We start from the raw sequence: 27411 nt of genomic DNA, 5'->3' as shown, positions 1-27411 counted from the left end.
TAAAACTTGAGTGCAACCGTGTAAATTGTTTTAGTTGTGAACCTACACTCGTTATTGCTGACTGCAATTAAAACAACGGTGCTGCTATACTAAATACCGGCAGATCAAATAAAAAACAATAACAACACCAACATATACACAAGTGGAATTCATAGTCAAGTAAGATACGCAATGCAATGCAATGTCATAACAGAGAGACATTTGAGTTAACATAGTGCTGTTTGAAGAGAATATATAGAACATTTTTGTCATTGACAGACACAGTGTTTTGGGTAACAAAAATTATGGAAAGAGATAAGTGAAAGATTTATTAAAGTGTATAAAAAATAAATATGAAAATTTTTTATTAATAATTTCAGAACAAAAAGTAAAATAATATTGAGATTTTTGTGAAATATATTCCTATAAGAAAGTAATTTCTTGTATAAATATATATGTATATAAGAAACTTTTTTATATCCTCCACCATAGGATGGGGGGTAAGAGGTTGGCTGATAAGTCCCCGGTCTAACAAAGAAACGATTATAACGACCTTCCAATTGTTTGGTACCATTTTGGTAATACTCCTTCGGTTTTGCCTCAAAATAGCCCTCAGTTTCGGCGATCGCTTCTTCATTGCAGCCAAATTTTTTCCCTGCAAGCATCCTTTTGAGGTCTGAGAACAAGAAAAAGTCGCTGAGTGTCCGATCTGGAGAATACGGTGGGTGGGGAAGCAATTCGAAGCCCAATTCATGAATTTTTGCCATCGTTCTCAATGACTTGTGGCACGGTGCGTTGTCTTGGTGGAACAACACTTTTTGCTTCTTCATATGGGGCCGTTTTGCCGCGATTTCGACCTTCAATTCAAACGCTCCAATAACGCCATTTAATAGTCACTGCTGATGGTTTTTCCCTTCTCAAGATAATCGATAAAAATTATTCCATGCGCATCCCAAAAAACAGGGACCATTACTTTGCCAGCGGACTTGAGAGTCTTTCCACGTTTCGGAGACGGTTCACCGGTCGCTGTCCACTCAGCCGACGGTCGATTGGACTCAGGAGTGTAGCGATGGAGCCATGTTTCATCTATTGTCACATATCGACGGAAAAACTCGGGTGTATTACGAGTTAAAAGCTGCAAACACCGCTCAGAATCATCAACACGTTGTTGTTTTTGGTCAAATGTGAGCTCGCGCGGCACCCATTTTGCACAGAGCTTCCGCATATCCAAATATTGATGAATGATATGACCAACACGTTCCTTTGATATCTTTAAGGCCTCTGCTATCTCGATCAACTTCATTGTACGGTCATTCAAAATCATTTTGTGGATTTTTTTGATATTTTCGTCGGTAACCACCTCTTTCGGGCGTCCACTGCGTTCACCGTTCTCCGTGCTCATTTCACCACGCTTGAATTTTGCATACCAATCAATTATTGTTGATTTCCCTGGGGCAGAGTCCGGAAACACATTATCAAGCCAAGTTTTTGCTTCCACCGTATTTTTTTCCTTCAGAAAACAGTATTTTATTAAAACACGAAATTCCTTTTTTCCATTTCTTTTCACAATAACAAAAGTTGCTTCACAAAAGACGCTCTATCTCACAAACTAATTGACTTACAGACGTCAAATTTTGACACGAATCATTTGAAGGTTGGTACTATATAAAAATAATATGCATTTATTTAATACTAGCGACGCCATCTATGTGTCAGACCGGGGACTTATCAGCCAACCTGTTATATTAACTTTGTTTGTAACACATGGAAATATTGCTCTAAGACCCCATAAAGTATATATATTCTGGGTCGCGGTGAAATTCTGAGTCGATCTAAGCATATCCGTCCGTCCGTGTCTCAAAATCACGCTACCTTCAGAACGCAACAAGCTATCGACTTGAAACTTGGCACAAGTAGTTGCTATTGATGTAGGTCGGACGATATTGCAAATGGGCCATATCGGTCCACTTTTACGTATAGCCCCCACATAAACGGATCCTCAGATTTGACTTGCGGATCCTCATATTTCATCCGATCCGGCTCAAATTTGGCACTTGGTGTTGCTATATGGTCTCTAAGAACCATGCAAAAATTTGTCCACATCAGTCCATAATTATATATAGCCCCTATATAAACCGATCCCCAGATTTGACTTGCGGAGCCTCTAAGAGAAGCATATTTCATCCGATCCGGCTGAAATTTGGTAGATGCTGTTGGTAACCTAATAACAATGCAAAAATTAGTCCACATCGGTTCATAATTATATATAGCCCCCATATAAACCGATCCTCAGATTTGGCTTGCGGAGCCTCAAAGAGAAACAAATTTCATCCGATCCGGTTGAAATTTGGAACATGGTGTTAGTATATGGTCTCTACCAACCGTGCCAGAATTGGTGCATATCGGTCCATAATTATATATAGCCCCCATATAAACCGTTCTCCAGATTTGACCTCCGGATCCTCTTGGAGGAGCAAAATTCATCCGATCCAGTTCAAATTTGGTACTTGGTGAAATTTGGTATATTGCGCTAGTATAACAACCATGCCAAAATTGGTTTTGTAAAATTTTTATTTCTATAGAAAATTTTGTAAAAATTTTATTTCTATAGAAAATTTTGTCAAAATTTTATTTCTATAGAAAATTTTGTCAAAATTTTATTTCTATAGAAATTTTTGTCAAAATTTTATTTCTATAGAAAATATTCTGAAATTTTATTTCTATAGAAAATTTTATCAAAATATTATTTCTATGGAAAATTTACTTATATCCGTTACCCACTGTCCTCTGAACCTAGACGAACATTTTCTTTCTCATTTGAAATCGTTCAAAATTTGTTGGCACAGTATTTAAGTGAAGTATAAATGCTACTGACTTTGTAAAATTTATGTATATTAGAGTGTGAGTAATGCAATCTGTGGTCAAATATGTACATAATGTGTACGATGTACATAGTGCCTGACATATATAATGCTACAAAGTAAAGCACTATAGATTTGTACCCTTCACCACAACTGTGGTACAGGGTAAAATATGTTTGAGCATTTGTATGTAACGCAAAGAAGGACCAGACCCATCGTTTAGTATACCGATCTGAGTCCATTTATCGATGACCCTCTGTCTATTCATGTATTTTTGTGCGCAAAGGACAACTACAGTTCATGTCGGATTGTACTCAAATTTGGCATAGGGTCTTATTTCGGCTTAAAGACAATCGCTGGAACCTTTTTCGAAAAAATTGGTCAAAATTCGATATTTGCCAAATTCTGTAGTCTACTACACAGATGAAAAGACTGTTCGTTATATGTTTGGGTGTAAAAATTATATGTATATAACTCAAATTTTTTAAAACAATATTTTTAAATGCAAGCATATAATGTTCATAAACTAGCATAACATGTTTGGGACATATATGTTAATATGTTATGTTTAATACGCTTAGATGCAAACATATATTAATTTGGAAATAGCCTATAAACATATATGTGTTTAGAAAGAGAGACATAGAGAGTATGCTGCAAGTAAAATAATGGAAGTAACCAATTGGCGCCTTAAAAATATATCCACACAAAGTCAATTTCATTAAAATTTTTTTTTCTGATAGTATTCTACCCTAAAGGGTGATACGGTCAAAATTTGGTCAAGGGAAAACGCGTGTAAATCGGTGAAATCGTTTATTTAAAAAATCAAATTAAATTTCTTTTTCAAGTTCAATTAGTATAAAATTCAGGAAAAATATTCAGTTAGGCTTTCGCTTTTCCAAATCCGAATTGACGGGCCTCACGCTTGACACCTGCCATCAGATTTTGTACAGCCACCTTGTCCACCTTCTTCGCCGCAGAAAGCCAGTTTGCCTTGAACTGCTGCTCGTCCTTAGCAGTTTTTTTGGTCTTCTTTAGGTTCCGCGTGACAATAGGCCAGTATTTCTCAATTGGGCGGAGCTCTGGCGTGTTGGGAGGGTTCTTGTCCTTGGGAACCACCTGCACGTTGTTGGCGGCGTACCACTCCATGGCCTTTTTACCGTAATGGCAAGATGCCAAATCCGGCCAAAACAGTACGGAACAACCGTGTTTCTTCAGGAAAGGCAGTAGACGGTTATTCAAACACTCTTTCACGTATATTTCTTGGTTGACAGTCCCGGAAGTTATGAAAATGCTGCTTTTCAAGCCACAGGTACAGATGGCTTGCCAAACCAGATATTTCTTTGCGAACTTTGACAGTTTCATGTGCTTGAAAATATCTGCTACCTTTCCCCTTCCTTTTGCCGTATAAAACTCCTGTCGCGGAAGCTGCTTGTAGTCGGCTTTGACGTAGGTTTCGTCGTCCATTACCACGCAGTCAAACTTCGTCAGCATCGTCGTGTACAGCCTCCGGAATCGCGCTTTGGCCGTCGTATTTTGTTTATCATCGCGATTTGGAGTCACTACCTTCTTGTAAGTCGATAGTCCGGCTCGTTTTTTGGCTCGATGCATGGTTGTAGACGATACACCCAGCTTATTTGCGGCATCTCGGAGAGAGAGGTTAGGGTTTCGCTTGAAACTACCGGCAACTTCCTTTGTCGTCTCAGCGCCTTCCGGTTTTCGATTTCCCCCCGATGTGGGGTGTTTATATTGACCAAATTTTGACAGTATCACCCTTTAAGGTGATACATAATATGTTTGAGCAATACAAACAATATTTTGTTTGGACCAATCTTGAAAATATATATGCTTGAAGCATAATTTGTTTGGGGTATATGTTACAGAAGCGATTTTTTTTTAAGGTGCAAAATGAGTTTAAAATACTGATCCCTATTTGTGAAAACATGAAATGTAAGGCCATATCGCACCAGCGACCGTTTTGTAAAAGTTTATAAGTTCTATTCAATTTCTACACCCTCAAAAAAATCGCCTCTTTAACATATACTCGCAAACATATTATACTTCAAACATATATATTTTGAGAATTTGTTCAAACAATAAAATGTTTGTTTTGTGCAAACATGCTAAATTTCATCCTAAGCATATACTTTTATAAGGCGTCAAATAGTTAATTCTCCATTGTAGGTTGCTGAAATTTTAGACTTTATAGCTTTTGAATGACGGAAGTGAAAAATGTTCCATGATCCAGTAGTTTTGGAGCTATGCTCATGCGAAGGTTAGGTTAGGTTAGGTTAGGTTATGTGGCAGCCCGATGTATCAGGCTCACTTAGACTATTCAGTCCATTGTGATACCACAGTGGTGAACTTCTCTCTTATCACTGAGTGCTGCCCGATTCCATGTTAAGCTCAATGACAAGGGACCTCCTTTTTATAGCCGAGTCCGAACGGCGTTCCACATTCCAGTGAAACCACTTAGAGAAGCTTCGAACCCTCAGAAATGTCACCAGCATTACTGAGGTGGGATAATCCACCGCTGAAAAACTTTTTGGTGTTCGGTCGTAGCAGGAATCGAACCCACGACCTTGTGTATGCAAGGCGGGCATGCTAACCATTGCACCACGGTGGCTCCCTATGCTCATGCGAAAAATAGTAGAAATTTTCTCAAAATCGAATTTGGCGAAAAATCTAAAGAGGCTCATAAAAACGAACGGCAATCGTGTAGCAAAATACATGAATTACTTTTCTCCTCTCATCGAGTACATTAGGCTGGGATAAGTGATTTTTTTTTTGTTTCGAATTTTTGTGTTGCATTGTGTTATAATCGACTAAATTATCTATAGGAGTGTGAAATAAAATACTTTCACTATACCTAACCTTGCCTAATAATTAAAATTGCCTATACCTATCAAACAAAAAAACACAATAAAAAGATAAGCAAATAGCCAAGCAGTGTAGGGCTTGTTATCAGATTGAGAAATTTACTTTTCCTTACAAAAATTAAAAGTTCATGAGTTTCAACATATTGTTCGTCGTAGATAAAGCCATATATTATCTTAAGGAAAATTTCTAGAATGCAATACTTCGCGAAGATTACAATAGCTTCCGACCTAACTCACGGTCAGCAGATATAGCCATGAGTCATTCAGTGAAGTAAATGTTACATTTTTTAATGAATTACTTTATCGCATTGACCTTTTTAATGAAAGAAAGAAAAAACAGTAATACTGTTAAGTTGAGATATAGTAAACATTACCCCATTAAAATATGAGATATTTTAAATCAATGACTAGTCATGTAGACAGTTAATATTTTATTTTGTAATGACATCAATATAGTACAAAGACTGTTTTAATTGATAAATATTTGTCTTTAAGTGGGAGTACATCAGTAAGGCTTTGTGCTTTAATTGGTGAAGTCGTAATTTTTCCTATTATTTTTTTATTAAATTGAAAATTTTATTTAAAAGTGAATAAAACAACTCTCGTTGCATTGAAATATTTACTCCTTTTTCTTTGTTGGTTGACTAAGAGAGGCTGAGGTAAAAGGATGTAACTTTAAACCAAGCTTACCGAATACTTAAAAAGGGTGATTTTCTTAAGAGCTTAATGACAATTACGGGACATATAATTTTTTGTTTGAGAACTATATCATGAAAATGTTGACTCCGACCGATGCAGGTCAATCCGCTTAATCCAACATGAAACAAAATACGAAACGAGCGTCAGATGTTTCAACCAATGTTGCAAAGAAGATAATAGCTACAAAATCATGCATTAGTAAATATCATATATTGGGACTAAAAATACTCAATAATTTAAATTAAATATTTTGAGCGACTTGACTAAATTTTATACATATAGCATTTTCACTTCAAATGAAATCATTTACATCCTTAATCACCCCATTATCAAATGAGATGAATCTTTTTGCAAGTCCAATGAAATCTTTTTCAAATCAAATGCAAGAAACAAATGACATGACTAAAAATTTTTGTACTTTAAAATTGATTTAACATTTAAGAGTTCGGAATTGGATATCGGTTCCGTACACAAACAAAAATTATTTACTTCCTCCACAACGAAATTCCAGCTCCAACAACTAAGCAGAAATTGGTCTACATCGGTCCATAATTACATATAGCCCCCATATAAACCGATTCCCAGATTTGGCTTGCGGAGCCTCAAAGAGAAGCAAATTTCATACGATCCGGCTGAAATTTGGTACATAATGTTAGTATATGGTATCTAACAACCATACAAAAATTGGTCCATATCGGTCCATAATTATATGTAGCCCCCATATAAATCGATTCCCATATTTGAACTCCGGAACCTCTTGGAGGAGCAAATTTCATCAGATTCGGTTGAAATGTGGCACATTGTGCTAGTATATGGCCGCTAACAACCATACCAAAATTGGTCCATATCGGACTATAGTTATATATAGTCGATCCCCAGTCACAAAAAAATTCGTCCATATAGCCAAAAATAATTTACCAAAATTTTATTTCTATAGAAAAATTTCTCAAAATTTTATTTCTATAGAAAATTTTGTCAAAATTTTATATCTAAAGAAAAATTTTTCAAAATTTTATTTCTATAGAAAATTTTGTCAAAATTTTATTCTATAGCAAATTTAGCCAAATTTTATTTCTATAGAATTTTTTGTCAAAATTCTATTTCTATAGAAAATGTTTGCAAAATTGTATTTCTATAGAAAATTTTGTTAACATTTTATTTCCATAGAAAATTTCGTCAACTTTTTTTTTCTACAGAAAATTTTGTCACAATTTGATTTCTGTAGAAAATTTTGTCAAAATTTTATTCTATAGAAAATTTTGTGAAAAATTTATTTCAATAAAAAATTTTGCAATTTTTATTTCTATAGAGAATTTTGTCCAAATTTTATTTCTGTAGAAAATTTTGTTAAAATTTTATTTTTTTGAAAATTTTATTAAAATTGTATTTCAACAGAAAATTTTGTCAAAATGTTATTTCTATAGAAAATTGTGTCAACATTTTATTTCAATAGAAAATTTTATCAAAATTGTATTCCTATAGAAAATTTTGTCAAAATTTTATTTCTGTAGAAAATTTTGTCAAAATTGTATTTCTATAGAAAATTTGGCAAAATTTTATTTCTACAGAAGATTTTTTTCAAAATGTTATTTTTATATAAAATTTTGTCAAACTGAATTATGTACGTATATAATCGGCCCTTTTTGTTTGATATATACTGCGTACGGACTATATTACAATTTGGAAGACGGTGTTAAGAAGATTTAACATACCTTGCCATCGGTAAGTGTTACCGCAATCCAACTAATTCGATTGTGGATGACAGTCTTTAGTAGAAGTTTCCATGCAATGCATGGTGGAGGGTGGGAGCCACCGTGGTGCAATGGTTAGCATGCCCGCCTTGCATACACAAGGTCGTGGGTTCGATTCCTGCTTCGACCGAACACCAAAAAGTTTTTCAGAGGTGGATTATCCCAACTCAGTAATGCTGGTGACATTTCTGAGGGTTTCAAAGCTTCTCTAAGTGGTTTCACTGGAATGTGGAACGCCGTTCGGACTCGGCTATAAAAAGGAGGTCCCTTTATCATTGAGCTTAATATGGAATCGGGCAGCACTCAGTGATAAGCGAGAAGTTCACCAATGTAGTATCACAATGGACTGAATAGTCTAAGTGAGCCTGATGCATCGGGCTGCCACATAACCTAACCTAACATATGGTGGAGGGTACAAAGGATTCGGCCTCGTCGAACTTACGGCCGTATATACTTGTTTTTAAATGAAAATACAAAAATACAATAACCCATTGTAAATTTTCGGTTGGATGGAATTTAGTTTCATTTTATAAGACAACGATTATTGATAGTAATTTTAATGAATAACATTTAAAAATAAAAAAATATTTACGTCATAATAAACATTACGCAACCTAAATTTTAGGCTGTGCAATTTACGAAATATTATGGACAAATTTCTTTAAAATAATGAGATGTTAATTAAAATAAAGTTCATAATAATTGCTTAATTTTTTTTTCATTAAAGTTAGGACACAAAATTTGAAAACTTGGGTCGCTCCGGTAAAGTCGCATGTTTTTGAACTAAGCAAATAATTAACTGAAATATTGAATCTTTAGATTTAATATAAAAACGCTTCAAATATAGGCCAAGACTTATTTTGAGAAGTTTGGATTTTTTTTTTTTTTGATTAAGAAAACAGTTTTTACTTTGAAGTATCCGTTATATTTAGGGGGGTTTTAAGTTGGTATTTGTTTGTTTCTGAAGAGTGTCATTATTAGATTAAAAAGAGAATGGAAATTCGATAAATGAGATCTTAATCTAATTTTAATTTTATTGATCCTAGATTTAAAGCCAGATAGATCGCTAAACCATGTTTTGTATTTTATAGAAGCTGCATCTTTGGCTCGGAATCAATACCAAAATCTATAAAGGAAACTCAAAATCGTTTGATCTAAGTAAACATTTTGTTTAGTGAATCTAAAATAAAACTTGGGTAAAAAATAATTTTAGCAGTGGTTGAAAAGATACACATAATTCTTCGTTGAAATTTTTAACAAAAAGTGTTTTTTTGTTTTAATAATTTTGTGGGTTAATTAATTCATTCGTTTGTTTTTCATTATTGATTTGATTTGAAAAAAATTTAATTTCAAATGGAAAATGTTTCATTTGACTAAAAAAAATGATTCATTTAATTTGAAGGTTTTATTTGATTTAAAAAGGGATTCATTTAAGTTAAAAAAGGTCTCAATTGAAGTGAAAATGCTACATACTTCTGTTAGTTTTTGGTTAGCTGTTTTTCATCTAGAACACTTACCAAGGTAACATCGTTTCATATATGACGGCAAAGTTTTAGATACGTATGCCAAATCTTTGAAAAACTTTTGGATGTCAAGTGTCAGTATTAGATTAATATAATAAATTCATACGTTAATTAAATGTCCTTATACATTTTATAATGAATTGTACATAAATATTTTTATTCTACAGCACTGTGCCTTTCTCGAACTGCTCTGTTACGCACCATGAATTTATTGTAGAACTGAAGCATATAAGACTCACTATGATACATTTTTATTAATTATATAAATTTTTCCAATTAAATTGAAACTATTTTATTCTATTTTTTTCTTTGCAGACAAAACATATAAAAAATAACGCATAACAATTATAAAAACAACAAACAATTGTGTTAATGGAATAAAATACCTCAAGTGAATTTTATAACATCACAAGGAGATTTATTAACCCATAAGATAATTGAAACAATGGCTTTCAATGGAAGGTGAGTAAAATATTAAAATAATCTTTATATAATGTGTATATTAACGTTTGAAATGTAATAAAATTAGAGCAATATAAAAATCGTATTACTTTACAGTAGGGTAGACCGAATCAAGTATACAGGAAACCTGATTAAGTTAAGTTTATTATAACGAAATTTACTTCAACATAATTATTGTTCCAAATCAGTGTGAAATTCTAAGACGACTTAACAATATCCGTTCTAGAGAAATTAAATTGTGAAAAATTTTTTTATAGAAATAAATTTTGTACAAAATTTTTTATAGAAAAAAATTTGACAAAATTTTCTATAAAAATAAAATTTTGACAAAAATTTGTATAGAAATAAAATTTGGTGCGAAATTTTTTATGGAAAATTTTGACAAAATTTTCTATAGAAATAAAATTTTGACAAAATTTTCTATAGAAATAAAATTTTAACAAAATTTTCTATAGTAATAAAATTTTTAACAAAATTTTTATAGAAATAAATTTTTGACAAAATTTGCAATAGAAATAAAATTTTGAACAAAATTTTTATAGAAATAAATTTTTGACAAAATTTTCTAAGAAATAAAATTTTCACAAAATTTTCTATGGAAATAAAATTTGAAAACACTTTCTATAGAAATAAAATTTTGACAACATTTTCTATAGAAATAACATTTTGAAAAATTGTTCTATAGAAATAAAATTTTGACAAAAATTTGTATAGAAATAAAATTTGGTGCAAAATTTTTTATGGAAAATTTTGACAAAATTTTCCATAGAAATAAAATTTTAACAAAATTTTCTATAGTAATAAAATTTTGACAAAATTTTTATAGAAATAAAATTTTGAACAAAACTTTTATAGAAATAAATTTTTGACAAAATTTTCTATAAAAATAAAATTTGGCAAACTTTGTTATAGAAATAAAATTTTCACACTTTTCAATTTTTTAGAGAATGGAAATCTAAATTTTCATAGTTTTTGCATGAAATTCTAGAGAAATTATATTGTGAAAAAAAAAAATTTATAGAAATAAATTTTGTACAAAATTTTTTATAGAAAAAAATTTTGACAAAATTTTCTATAAAAATACAATTTTGACAAAAATTTCTATAGGAGTAAAATTTGGTGCAAATTTTCCATAGAAATAACATTTTAACAAAATTTTCTATAGAAATAAAATTTTGACAAAATTTTCTATGGAAATAAAATTTTTTGTTGGTTTATTCTTCAATCATTTTGTTGTTTTTGATTTCAGCTTAAAACCATGCATTGACTAAACTACAAGTGTAGCTTAACCAACAGAGACAAAGAATGTTTGTCAAATTTATTTGGGCAAAGCCCTATAGACTGCAAGATGGTTGGATGGACTCACGTTTCGGAATTCCCACATTCCTCATAAGCATTCTCTATTTTCAGCAAAACACTATTAACCAATTATCAGAATAAATTCAGGCAGTTCACTAAACCCAAAGTGAACCACACTTGAACCTTCCGAAAAAGGTTTATGATAGCCGGCCTTTGCTGAAATACATTTGTACAAACATATCTTTGCCACTGTCAAATCATCGATTTGAGTGCAGTTGGCTGGGTTTATTTTGAGCATGCTTCCTCTTACTTCATTCGTTTTGTTTTTGTTGGTTTATTCTTTAATCGTTTTGTTGTTTTTGATTTCAGTTTAAAACCATGCATTGACTAAACTACAAGTGTAGCTTAACCAACAGAGGAAAAGAATGTTTGCCAAATTTATTTGGCAAAATTTCCTATGGAAATGAAATTTGAAAAAAAAACTTTCTATAGAAATAAAATTTTGACAAATTTTTTGTAGAAATAAAATTTTGACAAATTTTTTGTAGAAATAAAATTTTGACAAATTTTTTGTAGAAATAAAATTTTGACAAAATTTTCTATAGAAATAAAATTTTGGCAAAATTTCCAGTAGAAATAAAATTTTGACAAAATTTTCTTTGGAAATAAAATTCTTACAAAATTTTCCAATGTTTTGCCAAATTAATTTGGCAAAATTTCCTATGGAAATGAAATTTGCAAAAAACTTTCTATAGAAATAAAATTTGGACAAAATTTTCTATAGAAATAAAATTGTGACAAAATTTTCTATAGAAATAAAATTTTGACAAAATTTTGTACAGAAATAAAATTTTAAGAAAATTTTGTATAGAAAACAAAATTGGCAAAATTTTCCATAAAAATAAAATTTTGACAACATTTTCTATGGGTGAAAATCCCCAATACATTTATGTTATACACTGCTTGTACGAAAGTGGCCTATTTCCGAATTTGGGTTTCTTTTATGAGAAACCAAAGTGTCGATTATCTAAAAAGGGCGCTTCGTTGGCAATGAGCCAAAATAGCGCAGAGCCATTTAAGTACTGCGTTGAATAGCTTTGTCGGCCGTATGCAGCCCATAACTTGTGGCAAAGCAGAGAAGAAAGCCAATTCGAATAAATCTAATCAGATTCTAAAAGTGGATGTTATGTCCGATTTTTTTTTTCATTTGAACAAGAAATTAAAACATGCCCAGCAAAAAAAGCGTCGCCAAAAAAGTGATGAAAATGTTCTTTTTGGATACGAAAGTGGTGCAAAATTGACGCAGAAGCGATGAATTTAACATGGGCTTGTCATAGGACGGAAGTCCTCCATTTTAACAACAGGTGCACTGAATTTGCATCACTTCTTTAGGTGTGAACCGAATTCAATGTGTTGAATGTAAATTAAAAAATTATGTGATATTTTGTCAAATAAATAATTTTTTATAATTTTTAATGGATTCTAACGCTTGTCTGAAACGTTTGACCTCAAATATTTTCACAAATTCACAATTTTTTCAGATTGTATTTAGCATTGTTTTCGACAAAATTTAAATAATTTGTACCATTTTAGAATTCTCAAACTGTTTTTAACCAATTTGAAACAAATAAAGTTAAAATTACCCATTAAAAATATGAAAAAAGCATGTTATAAAAAATTGAATGAAAAGAACTTCCTGTGTAGATAAAATAAAGAACATCATTTGGAGTACATCTTCTGGAAGTGCTTTTAAAGTTGTGCCTTTGGAAGAACTTCCAAATTTTTTGCTGGGTGTATATATGGCCGTAAGTTCGGCCAGGCCGAATCTTATGTACCCTCCACCATGGATTGCGTAGAAACTTCTACGAAGGACAGTCATCCACAATCGAATTACTTGGGTTGTGGTATCTTAAATCGTTTTCTAAATTGTGAGTTAGTCCATACGTGTTATATATTAGACAAAAAAGGTATGTGTAGGTAAGTCTACAAATAATTATGAATCGATATGGACTTTTGCACTGTTCGTAGAGAGCCCGAATTTAAATATGGGGGTCGCTTATATGGGGGCTATATACAATTATGAACTTGATATGGACCAATTTTTGTTTGATTGGGGATCGATTTACCTGAGGGCTATATATAACTACAGACCGATATGGACCTTGTTAGGCATGGTTGTTAACGGCCATATGTACCAAATTTCAAATGACTCGGATGAAATTTGCTCCTCCAAGAGGCTCCAAAACCAAATCTCGGGATGGGGGTTATATATGATTATGGACTGATATGGACCACTTTTGGCATGGTTGTTACATATCACATACTACCACCACGTACAAAATTTCAACCAGATAGGATGAATTTTGTTCTCCCAAAGGCACCGGAGGTCATGTCTGGGGATCGGTTTATATTGGGGCTATATATAATTATGGACTGATATGAACCAATTCCTGCATGGTTGTTGGATACCATATACTAACATCACGTACCAAATTTCAATCGAATCGTATGAATTTTGCTCTTCCAAGGGTCTCCGGAGGTCAAATCTGGGGATCGGTTTATTTGGGGGCTATATATAATTATGGACCGATGTGTACCAATTTTTGCATGGGTATTTGAGGCCATATATTAACACCACCTACCAAATTTCAGCCGGATCGGATGAAATTTTCTTCTCTTAGAGGCTCCGCAAGCCAAATCTGGGGAACGATTTATATGGGGGCTATATATAATTATTGACCGATGTGGACCAATTTTTGCATAGTTGTTAGAGACCATATACTAACACCATGTATCAAATTTCAGCCGGATCAAACTAAATTTTCTTCTCTTAGAGGCTCCACAAGCCAAATTTGGGGATCGCCTTATATGGGGGCTATATATAATTATGGACCGATGTGGACCAATTTTTGCATGGTTGTTAGAGACAATATACTAACACCATGTACTAACTTTCAGCCGGATCGGATGAAATTTGTTTCTCTTAGAGGCTCCGAAAGCCAAATCGGGGGATCGGTTTATATGGGGGCTATATATGATTATGGACCGATGTGGAACAATTTTTGCATGTTCATTAGAGACCATATACTAACACCATGTACCAAATTTCTGCCGGAACGAATGAAATTTACTTCTCTTAGAAGGTCTGCAAGCCAAATTTGGGGGTCCGTTTATATGGGGGCTATACGTAAAAGTGGACCGATATGACCCATTTGCAATACCATCCGACCTACATCAATGACAACTAATTGTGCCAAGTTTCAAGTTAATAGTTTGTTTCGTTAGGAAGTTAGCGTGCTTTCAACAGACGGACGGACGGACATGCTCAGATCGACTCAGAATTTCACCACGACCCAGGATATATATACTTTATGGGGTCTTAGAGCAATATTTCGATGTGTTACAAACGGAATGACAAAGTTAAGATACCCCCATCCTACGGTGGTAAGAAAACCGATCCCCCCATTTCAATTCTTGAGCATAAAGGATTTGAATTGTAACCTGGGAGTAGAACCTTACCAACCAAAATCAAACCAAATAATTTTTTTGGAGTATTTAAAGTCTTTATTTAATTTTTATATTGTTTTTCATTATAGATTACTTGTATTGCTCTTGGTGACAATATCTCACAAGGCCCTTTGTCAAGTTCCATTCCCGGAATTATGTCCACAAGTTAAAGTTGTGGAAGAATTCGATTTGGATAAGGTGAATAAACATGAATACCTTCAATTTAATATTTATTCTAAAGAAAAATTTTATTCTTTATTTGTTATTTGTTTAGTATATGGGTATCTGGTATGAATATGCCAAATATCCTTTCCTTTGGGAAGCTGGACAAAAATGTCAATATGCCATTTACACAAATAATGGCAATGATACCGTATCGGTAAAGAATGTCGGTACCTATGCCATGTAAGTAAAAACTATCCAAAAAAAATCTTTAATTGGAAATCATTTCAATGATAATAACTCATCAAATTTGAATATAAATTAAAAATTGTTACATTCACTCAAATATATTACATGGCTATTAATTATTTATTTTTAATTTCTTTTTAAATTATCAGTGTAGATAAAACGCATAGTGTACAAGGTACAGCAAAGGTTATTGCACCAGGACAATTGGCTGTGGCTTTCAGAAATCGTAAGTTTAACATACTTCATCCAATTATTATCGATTCCATTTATGATGTTTAACTTATAATTAAAATTTTTATTTATTTGCAGAAGTAGTTAATGATCCAAATTATCTGATTTTGGGTACCGATTATGACAACTGGGTGGTTGTCTACAGTTGTCGGAATGTCAGCTCATTTGCTCATACCAGTAAGTATGCCATTGAACAATATTTCAATGCGAATTTTCAAAAGTATATTAGTACACTATATAGTCGTGAGGAACAAGAGGATAGGTTAGGTTAGGGGTAGTGGCAGCCCGATGTATCAGGCTCACTTAGACTAAAGGGTGATACGGTCAAAATTTGGTCAATATCAACTTGACGTATTTCTTTCAATTTTGCATTTAAAAAACCTGAACCCCTCATTTTGAAGGTGTGTGTGTGTGTAGAATGTTGCTCCTATTTTGATTTTGGAATTCACTCTTCAGTTGTCAAAATGCCGTCCAAGCAAGAAGAACAGCGTATCAAAATTTTGCTCGCGCATCGCGAAAATCCGAGCTACTCGCACGCAAAGCTGGCAAAATCGCTAAAAGTTACCAAATCAACCGTTACAAATGTAATTAAAGTGTTTGGGGAACGTTTGTCGACAGCCAGGAAGTCTGGATCGGGGGGAAATCGAAAACCGAAAGCCGCTGAGACGACAAAGAGAGGTGCCGGTAGTTTCAAGCGAAACCCCAACCTCTCTCTCCGAGATGCCGCAAATAAGCTGGGTGTATCGTCTACAACCGTGCATCGGACTATCGACTTACAAGAAGGTAGTGACTCCAAATCGCGATGATAAACAAAATACGACGGCCAAAGCGCGATCCCGGAGTCTGTACACGACGATGCTGACGAAGTTTGACTGCGTGGTAATGGACGACGAAACCTACGTCAAAGCCAACTACAAGCAGCTTCCGGGACAGGAGTTTTATACGGCAAAAGGAAGGGGAAAGGTAGCAGATATTTTCAAGCACATAAAACTGTCAAAGTTCGCAAAGAAATATCTGCTTTGGCAAGCCATCTGTACCTGTGGCTTGAAAAGCAGCATTTCCATAGCTTCCGGGACTGTCAACCAAGAAATTTACGTGAAAGAGTGTTTGAATAAACGTCTGCTGCCTTTCCTGAAGAAACACGGTTGTTCCGTACTGTTTTGGCCGGATTTGGCATCTTGCCATTACGGTAAAAAGGCCATGGAGTGGTACGCCGCCAACAACGTGCAGGTGGTTCCCAAGGACAAGAACCCTCCCAACACGCCAGAGCTCCGCCCAATTGAGAAATACTGGGCTATTGTCAAGCGGAACCTAAAGAAGACCAAAAAACCTGCTAAGGACGAGCAGCAGTTCAAGGCAAACTGGCTTTCTGCGGCGAAGAAGGTGGACAAGGTGGCTGTACAAAATCTGATGGCAGGTGTCAAGCGTGAGGCCCGTCAATTCGGATTTGGAAATGCGAAAGCCTAACTGAATATTTTTCCTGAATTTTATACTAATTGAACTTGAAAAAGAAATTTAATTTGATTTTTTAAATAAACGATTTCACCGATTTACACGCGTTTTCCCTTGACCAAATTTTGACCGTATCACCCTTTATTCAGTCCATTGTGTTACTGCATTGGTGAACTTCTTTCTTATCACTGAGTGCTGCCCGATTCCATATTAAGCTCTATTAAAAAGGACCTCCTTTTTATAGCCGCGTCCGAAAGGCGTTCCACATTGCAGTGAAACCACTTAGAGAAGCTTGAAACCCTCAGAAATGTCACCAGCATTACTGAGGTGAGATAATCCACCGCTTAAAAACTTTTTGGTGTTCGCTCGAAGCAGAAATCGAACCCACGACCTTGTGTATGCAAGGCGGGCATGCTAACCATTGCACCACGGTGGCTCCAAGAGGATATGATTATCAAAAATTATATGCATCATTTTGTATTGTTTGAAGCTCAATCTTGAACCGTCAGCGATAAATAAAAATATTCAAAAGCAAAAATATCGAAAATATGTTAACATAAAATTTTAGAATCAGTTTAAATCTGTTCGAATTGAGCACTTTTGACACAAATTATGACATTCAAACAGCCGACGAAACCATCACACACTGCACGAAAGTTGCTCTGTGGTAGTTTGATCCATTCCCGACGAAGCGCCGTCTGGATATGATTGACCAGGCTCATGAATCCATGGGGTTTTGATGGCCATTGTGCGGAAGAAATAAACCTCCTTAATTTCATTCTTGGTTGAGTGCGATTTTTACCAATGGTTTGCGGCCAAATTGTGGCTTCATTACTGTGGTGAGAACATTTTCGAAATAATACTTATTTTGACCCCACGGTCGAGCAACCATCGACCGTTACGGCGGTCCAACCCATTATCATCGATGGTGTTTGATTTCTGTTGGCGGATCGAAAATGTAAAATGCCGACCTCTTTGGCAAGTAAACCTTATCATTTTGTTTGTTCACAAACTGATATTTTTGGAATCGTATCTCATCAGGGATGATTCTGAGTTTATTGGGGTCTAGGGACTATCATATCCAGTAGGCTCATTTTCAAGCTTACTAAACTTATTATACCCTGATTGGTTTGGGTAAACGATCCCCTAATGTCGGTAATTTACAATCAATCCTCATGTCTGCTCTTAGATGCTTAATGGCTTAATTGAAATTTTTCTTAAATTCTCAGAAAACAAATAGAAATTTTGAAATTATTTTCCATCACTTGTGCATCATTTATTTATGCAAATGTATTTTTATTCGTCCTATTAAACATTTTGCAAATTAAAATATTCTTATCATTTATAATATCACCGGTATCCGGTGGTTTTATGCTTAAAGTTGTCTGCCTCCCAACCAGCTACTTTCTACCGAAACTCCCCTTGTACAAAACCAAATGAATGCAATAAATTGAAAATGGGCTTAACGTAATTAATTATGCAAACCATAAAAACACAATTATAAACAATATGACTAAACTTCAACTCAGGCCAAACAAATTGAGGGTGGACGATGGATAAAATGGAAATGTTTCGTAATTTCATACAACAATAAAAATATGCTACTTGGGTAACTATGGCCACTAAATTGGAAGTAGATATATTTGATGCGCCTCCTTCATATGCCTTGAAATCGGCTAACGTGGAGAATAAAGGGAGCAAATTGCATGATTTTGTATGGGCGGCCGCTTACTGAAGTTGCGCTAGGTAGCTAGGTTACATCAGGTTAGGTTAGGTGGCAGCCCGATATTTCAGGCTCACTTATGCGCTTTACAGACTATCAGTTATTCCGGACGGAATGTCGGTGTTTGTAAAGAATCTTAGAGTTTGTCGGATCGATACGATTTGTCGGCGATGACTAAATAATCGGTAAATGTGTTATCGATGCCATAAACATGCAGCAGTATCGATTATGCCTTCGGATTTAACTTATAATGTGCACAATATATGGGATATGTTCGACACGAGCACTGTCGTTCGGATTAACTGATAGTCTGTAAAGCGCATTAGACTATTCAGTCCATGGTGACACCACAGTGGTGAATTTTTCTCTTATCACAGAGTGCTGCCCGATTCTATGTTTAGATCAATGACAAGGGACCTCATTTTTATAGATGAGTCCGAGAACGGCGTTCCACATTGCAGTGAAACCACTTAGAAAAGCTCTGAGAGGGGATAATGTATTCGGTCGAAACTGAGGTTGAACCCACGACCATATGTATGCAAGGCGGGAATGCCAGCAACTGCGCCACGGTGCGCAAGGCATTTCAAAATATCAAGTCATGTATATTTTTCACTAATTTTGGGTAAGAGAAAATTGGTACCTCGTTTACACACTTTCGACACCGAGGTCAGCCATGAGACAGTGTTTCATCCGATCCGGCTGAAATTTGGTACACGGTATTGGTATATGGTCTCTAACAACCATACGAGAATTAGTTCACATCGGCCCATAATTATATATAGCCCCCACATAAACCGATCCCCAGATTTGGCTTGCGGAGCCTCTAAGAAAAGCAAATTTCATCCTATCCGGCTGAAATTGGTGTTAGTATATGGTCCCTAACAACCATGCAAAAATTGGTCCACATCGATCGATAATTATATATAGCCTCCATATAAACCGATCCCCAGATTTGACCTCCGCAGCCTATTGGAGGAGCAAAACTCATCCGATCCGGTTAAAAGTTGGAATTTCGTTTTAGTATATGGTCTTTAACAACAATGCAAAAATTGGTCCATATCGGTCTATAATTATAAATAGTCCCCATATGAACCGATCCACAGATTTGACCTACGGAACCTCTTGAAGTAGTAAATTTTATCCGATCCGGTTGAAATTAGGCACGGGGTCTAAGTATTTATTTAGTCTTTAAAAACCATCGTCCATATCGGTCCAATTATATAGAGCCCCCATACATACCGATCCCCAGATTTGACCTCCGTAACCTCTGGAGGAGCAAATTTCATCCGATGCGGTTGAATATCGGTTCGTAATTGTATATAACCTCCTTTTAAAGCGACTCCAATATTTCAATTACTCTCTAAATACCGCTCAAAACTTCATATCCGATGGTAATTATTAATACACTTTCCTGTATACCATATACCGGGTCAAGAATTGAATTATATACATATTTAATCAGTTTTTTATACCCTTCACCACTACTGTGGTACAGGGTATAATAAGTTTGTGAATTTGTATGTAACGCCAAGAAGGAAAAGTCTGAGACCCATCGTTTAGTATACCGATCGTCTTAGAATTAAATTCTGAGTCGATTTAGCGATGTCCATCTGTCTGTCTGCCTGTTGATGTATTTTTGTGTGCAAAGTACAGCTCGCAGTTTTAGTCCGATTGTCCGAAAATTTGGTATAGGGTCCTGTTTCGGCTCAAAGACGATCCCTATTGATTTTGGAAAAAATCGGTTCAGATTTAGATATAGCTGCCATATATATTTATTCCCGATTTTGTCATAGTTAGCGTGTTTATCAACCGATTTTCTTGAAATACCATACATCCAAATATTTTATGAATCTCGAAAATCTTGCAAAATATCATCAATCGGTTCAGATTTAGATATAGCTCCCATATATAGCTTTCGTCCGATTTAGACTCATATGACCACAGAGGCCAAAGTTTACCATCGATCTTCGTGAAATTTTGCACAGAGGGTAGAATTGACACTTTACCAATGCTTGGTAAATTTGATTGAAATCGGTTCAAATTTAGATTTAGCTCCCATATATGTCTTTCGTCCGATTTGAACTTATATGGCCACAAAAGCCAGAGTTTTGCCGTGATTTGCTTCAAATTTTGCACAAGGGGTACATTAATAGTATCGTTAAGTGTGTCAAATTTTGTTAAAATCGGTTCAGATTTAGATATAGCTCACATATATATCTTTCGCCCGATTTGGACTTATATGGTCTCAAAAGCCAGAGTTTTGACCTGACTTACTTCAAATTTTGCACAACCGGTACTTTTAACGATACTATTGTATGTGCCAAATATGGTCAAAATCGATTCAGATTTAGATATAGCTCCCATATATATCTTTCGTCCGATTTGAACTTACATGGCCTCAAAATCCAGGGTTTTGCCGTGATTTGCTTCAAATTTCGCACAAGGAGTACGTTTAGTAGTATCGGTAATTGTGCCAAATTTGGTTGAAATCGGTTCAGATTTAGATATGGCTCCCATATATATCTTCTGTCCGATTTGCACTCATATGACCAGGGGGGGGCCAAAGTTATACTTCCATTTACGTGAAATTTCGCATAGATAGAAGAATTATTATTCAAACTATACATGTCAAATTTAGTCAAAATCGGTTCAGATTATATATAGCTCCCATATATACGTACACCAGAGTTGGGGAAATATTTTAGACACATTTTAGACCCATTTTCAATGGAAGTTTCCTCCAATTAACTGGATAGCGTTAGCCGATTTAAATTTTAATTCTAGAGATTTTGTAGAAGTAAAAAAGTTGTCTCCTTTATATAGCTTCCAGCAAATGTGAAGTAGTTGAGATGGTAATACAAATTTTGGCCTACATAGGGGTGAAGGGTATAATATTGTCGGCCCCGTTCGACATTAGATTTTACTTACTTGTTTAATATTGCATCGTTGACTTTATCCACCATGTTCTGGTTTACGAATTTTGCAAAACGCAAAAACTGCCAATAACCATTTCTGAACCATTTCATATTTTGCCATAAAAACAGTATTTAAAAATTTCGTATAATAGATCATTATGGTTAGGAAATTAGCGATTGAAGAAAATTTTGCGTTTTGCGAATTCGTAAACTGGAACAATGGAGTATGTCCTTCTGATAAATTTTCAGCATAAAAAGATCTACTTCCTTTCAATTCAAAGTCGACTTATTGACATTTTCTTTAAAAAATAGTCGGGTTTACTAACTATCTAAAGCAGAATTAGATAGTGACTGTACTAATTATTCTCAGGATTTAAGAAAAAAAAACATACCTACACTGAATTTTAGACCCATTTTCAATGGAAGTTTCCTCCAATTAACTGGATAGCGTTAGCCGATTTAAATTTTAATTCTAGAGATTTTGTAGAAGTAAAAAAGTTGTCTCCTTTATATAGCTTCCAGCAAATGTGAAGTAGTTGAGATGGTAACACAAATTTTGGCCTACATAGGGGTGAAGGGTATAATATTGTCGGCCCCGTTCGACATTAGATTTTACTTACTTGTTTAATATTGCATCGTTGACTTTATCCACCATGTTCTGGTTTACGAATTTTGCAAAACGCAAAAACTGCCAATAACCATTTCTGAACCATTTCATATTTTGCCATAAAAACAGTATTTAAAAATTTCGTATAATAGATCATTATGGTTAGGAAATTAGCGATTGAAGAAAATTTTGCGTTTTGCGAATTCGTAAACTGGAACAATGGAGTATGTCCTTCTGATAAATTTTCAGCATAAAAAGATCTACTTCCTTTCAATTCAAAGTCGACTTATTGACATTTTCTTTAAAAATAGTCGGGTTTACTAACTATCTAAAGCAGAATTAGATAGTGACTGTACTAATTATTCTCAGGATTTAAGAAAAAAAACATACCTACACTGAAAAATGAATTGTCGTGAGCAGGGCTGTGGAGTCGGGGTCTGAAGATTTTTCTGGAGTTGGAGTCGTAAAAAAATTTGCTCGACTCCGGCTAAACTAAATTTATTAAAACACTTCACATTTTTGTAACTAACCATATTAGTTTCCATTGCGTTATTATTCGATCAATGTACGGTATGACTGTAAATGAAAAGCAAATTCCAATTAAGGAGATCATTTTATGTTTCCTAGAATGTTAGATAAGCAGAATGGCTGAATCGATCCATTTTAATGCCCACCACCATTGCAATTTATTTAAAATATTTCGAACAATCGAATTTAATTTGTATACCCTCCACCTAGTGTATAGGGTATATTAACTTTATCATTCTGTTTGTAGCACATCGAAATATTGCTCTAAAGTATATATATTCTGGGTCGTGGTGAAACTCTGAGTTGATCTAAGCATGTCCGTCCGTCTGTTGAAATCACGCTAACTTCCGAGCGAAACAAGATATCGACTTGAAACTTGGCACAAGTAGTTGTTATAGAAGCAGGTCGGATGGTATTGCAAATGGGTCATATCGGTCGACTTTTACATATAGCCCCCATATAAACGGACCCCCAGATTTGGCGTGCGGGGCCTCTAAGAGAAGCATATTTCAACCGATCTGGCTTAAATTTGGCAATCCCCAGATTTGGCTTGATTTGGATCCTCTAAGAGAAGAAAATTTCATCCCATCCATCTGAAATTTAGTACATGGTGTTAGTATATGGTCTCTAAAAACCATGCAAAAATTGGTCCACATCGGTCCGCAATTAAATATAGCCCCCCATATAAACCGATCCCCAGATTTGATCTCCGGAGCCTCGTAGATGAGAAAAATTCATCCGATTCGTTTGAAATTTGGTACGTGGTGTTAGGATATGGTCTCTAACAACCATGCAGGAATTTGTCCATATTAGTCCATAATTATATGTAGCCCACATATAAACCGATCCCCAAATTTTACCTCCGGAGCTCTTGGAGGAGCAAAATTCATCCGATCCGGTTGAAATTTGGTTCATTGCGCTAGTATATGGCCGTTAAAAACCATGCCAAACTTGGTCCATATCGGTGTATAATTATATATAGCAGATTCGCAAAAAAAAAATCTACCAAAATTTTATTTCTATAGAAAATTTTGTCAAAATTTTATTACTGTACCAAATTTTGTCAAAATTTTATTACAATACAAAATTTGTTTTCAAGATTTCTTCAAATTTGGCACAAATTTAGAAGAAATCGGTTCAGATTTAGATATAGCTCCCATATATACATTTCGCCCGATATGGACTTATACGGCCCCAGAAGCCAGAGTTTTACCACAATATGTTCAGAATTTTGCACTAGGAGTACAATTAGTACTATAGTCAAGTGTGCCAAAATTTATTGAAATCGGTTCAGATTTAGATTTAGCTTCCATATATATCTTTCGCCCGATATGGACTAATACGGTCCCAGAAGCCCGAGTTTTACCCCAATTTGGTTGAAATTTTACACTAGGAGTACAATTAGTAGGTAGTCAAGTGTGCCAAATTTTATTGAAATCGGTTCAGATTTAGATATAGCTCACATATGTATTTTTCGCCCGATATTGACTAATACGGTCTCAGAAGCCAGAGTTCTACCCTAATTTGGTTGAAATTTTGCACTAGGAGTACACTTAGTACTATAGTCAAGTGTGCCAAATTTTATTGAAATCGGTTCAGATTTAGATATATCTCCCATATATAGCTTTCGCCCGATTTACACTCATATGACCACAGAGGCCAATTTTTAACTCCGATTTAGTTGAAATTTTCCACAGGGAGTAGAATTAGCATTGTAGCTATACGTGCCAAATTTGGTTGAAATCGGTTCAGATTTAGATATAGCTCCCATATATATGTTTTTCTGATTTCGACAAAAATGGTCAAAATACCAACATTTTCCTTGTAAAATCGTCATTGCTTAGTCGAAAAGTTGTAAAAATGACTCTAATTTCCCTAAATTTTTAATACATATATATCGAGCGATAAATCATAAATAAACTTTTGCGAAGTTTCCTTAAAATTGCTTCAGATTTAAATGTTTCCCATATTTTTTTTTTTTACTAACATTGTGTTTCATCCTAGTGCATTTTAGCCGTCTTAAATTTTGAGTCTATAGATTTTGTAGAAGTCTATCAAATTCTGCCCAGATCGAGTAATATTTAAATGTATGTATTTGGGACAAACCTATATATTATATATAGCCCCCAAAACATTTGACGGATGTGATATGGTATCGAAAATTTAGATCTACAAAGTGGTGCAGGGTATAATATAGTCGGCCCCGCCCGACTTTAGACTTTCCTTACTTGTTTTATTTTAAAACCATATACTTATATACATATGTCGCATATTTGCGGAAATGTTTTTCAAAAATTTATTTCTATAGAAAATTTTGTCAAAATTTTATTTCTATAAAAAATTTTGTCAAAATTTTATTTCTATAGAAAATTTTGTCAAAATTTATTTCTAAAAAAAATTGTGTCAAAATTTTACTTCCATAGAAAATTTTGTCAAAATTTTATTTCTATAGAAAATTTTGTCAAAATTTTATTTCTATTGAAAATTTTGTCAAAATTTTATTTCTATAGAAATTTATTCCTATAGAAAATCTTGTCAACATTTTATTTCTATAAAAAATTTGGGCAAAATTTTATTCTGTAGAAAATTTTGCCAAATGTTTATTTCTACAGAAAAATTTTTTCAATATCTAATTTTTATTGATAATTTTTTCAAAAATTATTTTGTCAAAATGTTATTTCAATAGAAAATATTGTAAAAAATTTATTTCTATAAAAAATGTTTAAAAATTTATTTCTATAGCAAATTTTGTCAACATTTTATTTCTATAGAAAATTTTCTCAAGATTTTATTTTTATAGCAAATTTTCTCAAAATTGTATTATGTCGCAAAATTGTAAAAATGACTCAAAATTTTCTATACCTCTAATACATATCTATCGATTGATGATCATAAATGCATTTTTGCGAAATTGCTTAAAAAATATAAATATCTTTACCATGGGCCACACTGTGCCCAAGACATTAGGTACAGAAGTCTGACAAAATATTTTACAAATGCGAACATAAACCTTTATATGAAGCCCTCAACAAATTTGAAGGATTTGAGATTGGTCCACAATGTGTTGAAGCGTATAATACAATGAGCCCCGTCCGACTTTGAACTTTCTTTACTTGTCTATAAATACATATACTGAAGAATTTTGGTATCTGCTCATATTGTGATGGGTATTTATATCTTTATTTTATTTATTAAACATAGAACCGATATTGCCTTAACCCTCTAATGCCCCAATTTTTTTGCCAGATGATTAAATTTTCAATGTTAACGACACGAAAGCAAGAAAAGTAAACAAGAAAAATTTATACGGTAAAATTCAGTATATGCTGCAAAGCCTCTTGAGCAGTTTCAACTAAGTTTTCTTTTTATTTTATCCATTTTTGTTGCCTTAATGTGTGTTTTACTAAAAGCTTCCTTATAAAATGAAGCCCGCCTAAAGGCGGGTTTGGGCATTAGAGGGTTAAATCAGAGTCAAGACTGATGAAAAATGCTGGAGACGGAGTCGAGCAAAATTGGCTCGACTCCACAGCCCTGATCGTGAGGTCATATATTTTATATCCTTAAATTTCGAATGGAAGATGCATTTTACTAATATAATATTCCTTGTCCAAAAGTCGATACATTTTTTAATGAACCCGTTTTGTCTTTATAGTTAAGCGATTCGACTTAAAATTGGGTGTCCCAACAGGAAATTTCGTTTTGCTTGGCCTTAATAAATCTGAAAAATTCTTCAAAATCATTTTTTTTTTTACATTGCATCTTGACTGCAAAGCAAAAAAGACTTTTCCATTGTCCTGCAAAATTCTACGTTGACTCTACACGGTGTTTATGTTGCAAGTGATAACGGGGATGCGACCCTAAGTGCTTATGGAAACCAATTATTCACCTCACCTTCTTAATAGTTTTTATCTTCATCCCATAGTGGAGTATAAGGAAAAGAAGACTTCGTTTTGCTTCATATGTCTAATAGATTCTAAGTAGCAATTTTAATTTCATTTAAAGCTGCATAATTATTTTTTGTAATTAAATACAGTTGTTGTTGTTTGTGATTAAAAACCAATTACAAATAATAAATAATCTTTTCCATTTCCCTTTCCCATTATTTAATAGAAATCGTTTGGATTTTAACCCGATCCCGACAACCTTCAGAGGAGGCGATAAATAGCGCTAAGCAAGTTCTTAAAGATAATCATTTGACGGAACAATTTTTGATGACATCGAAACAAACTGATTGCCCCGAGATGACCGACACTAATGGTGATGACCAAGAGGTTGCTTCTTCAAATCAATCGCAAATAGGATTGAGCTCGCCAAACTCATCATCCAATTTATTGCAGGTGGCCTGAGAATTAATTGGGCGTCTTATCTGGCGCATCTTGGAATTATTTGTATCATTTATATCTTTTATACGTAATAATATCTTTGAAAATGAGTAACATTGTTAAATTGACCATGTCAATTGTAATCGACGATTAATATTGATGTCACAATTGTTTTTCAATGATTTCCTTAATATCTTAAACATACACATTTATTTCTATGCAAATAAAAATATATACTAAACGACAAAACAATATATCTGAA

At 34.0% G+C, this 27411-nt stretch overlaps 1 protein-coding gene across 2 annotated transcripts; it reads left to right on the top strand.

Moving 5' to 3' along the window:
• Positions 1-27411, top strand: LOC142226666 (apolipoprotein D-like). 2 transcript variants are annotated; one of them, XM_075296775.1, is made up of 7 exons: positions 1-159; positions 10008-10154; positions 15050-15158; positions 15235-15365; positions 15521-15597; positions 15681-15779; positions 26938-27411. In XM_075296775.1, the coding sequence occupies exons 2-7, from the start codon at positions 10138-10140 to the stop codon at positions 27171-27173; spliced, it is 669 nt and encodes a 222-aa protein (XP_075152890.1). In that variant the 5' UTR covers positions 1-159; positions 10008-10137; the 3' UTR covers positions 27174-27411. The 2 variants fall into 2 exon arrangements, with proteins under 2 accessions (XP_075152890.1, XP_075152892.1); XM_075296777.1 differs by lacking the exon at positions 1-159 and adding an exon at positions 6228-6378.

Source organism: Haematobia irritans, chromosome 2 (genome assembly GCF_050003625.1).
Source record: "Haematobia irritans isolate KBUSLIRL chromosome 2, ASM5000362v1, whole genome shotgun sequence".
Taxonomy (NCBI): domain Eukaryota; kingdom Metazoa; phylum Arthropoda; class Insecta; order Diptera; family Muscidae; genus Haematobia; species Haematobia irritans.
The sequence above is the reverse complement of the archived record's forward strand: the minus strand, read 5'-3'. Positions and strand labels throughout refer to the sequence as shown.

Bases quoted from the DNA above. Each gene is read 5' to 3' on its own strand.
- LOC142226666 (XM_075296775.1), top strand. The intron at 15,366-15,520 runs GTAAGTAAAAAC...TTAAATTATCAG, and splicing joins AATGTCGGTACCTATGCCAT to TGTAGATAAAACGCATAGTG. The intron at 15,598-15,680 runs GTAAGTTTAACA...ATTTATTTGCAG, and splicing joins GGCTGTGGCTTTCAGAAATC to AAGTAGTTAATGATCCAAAT.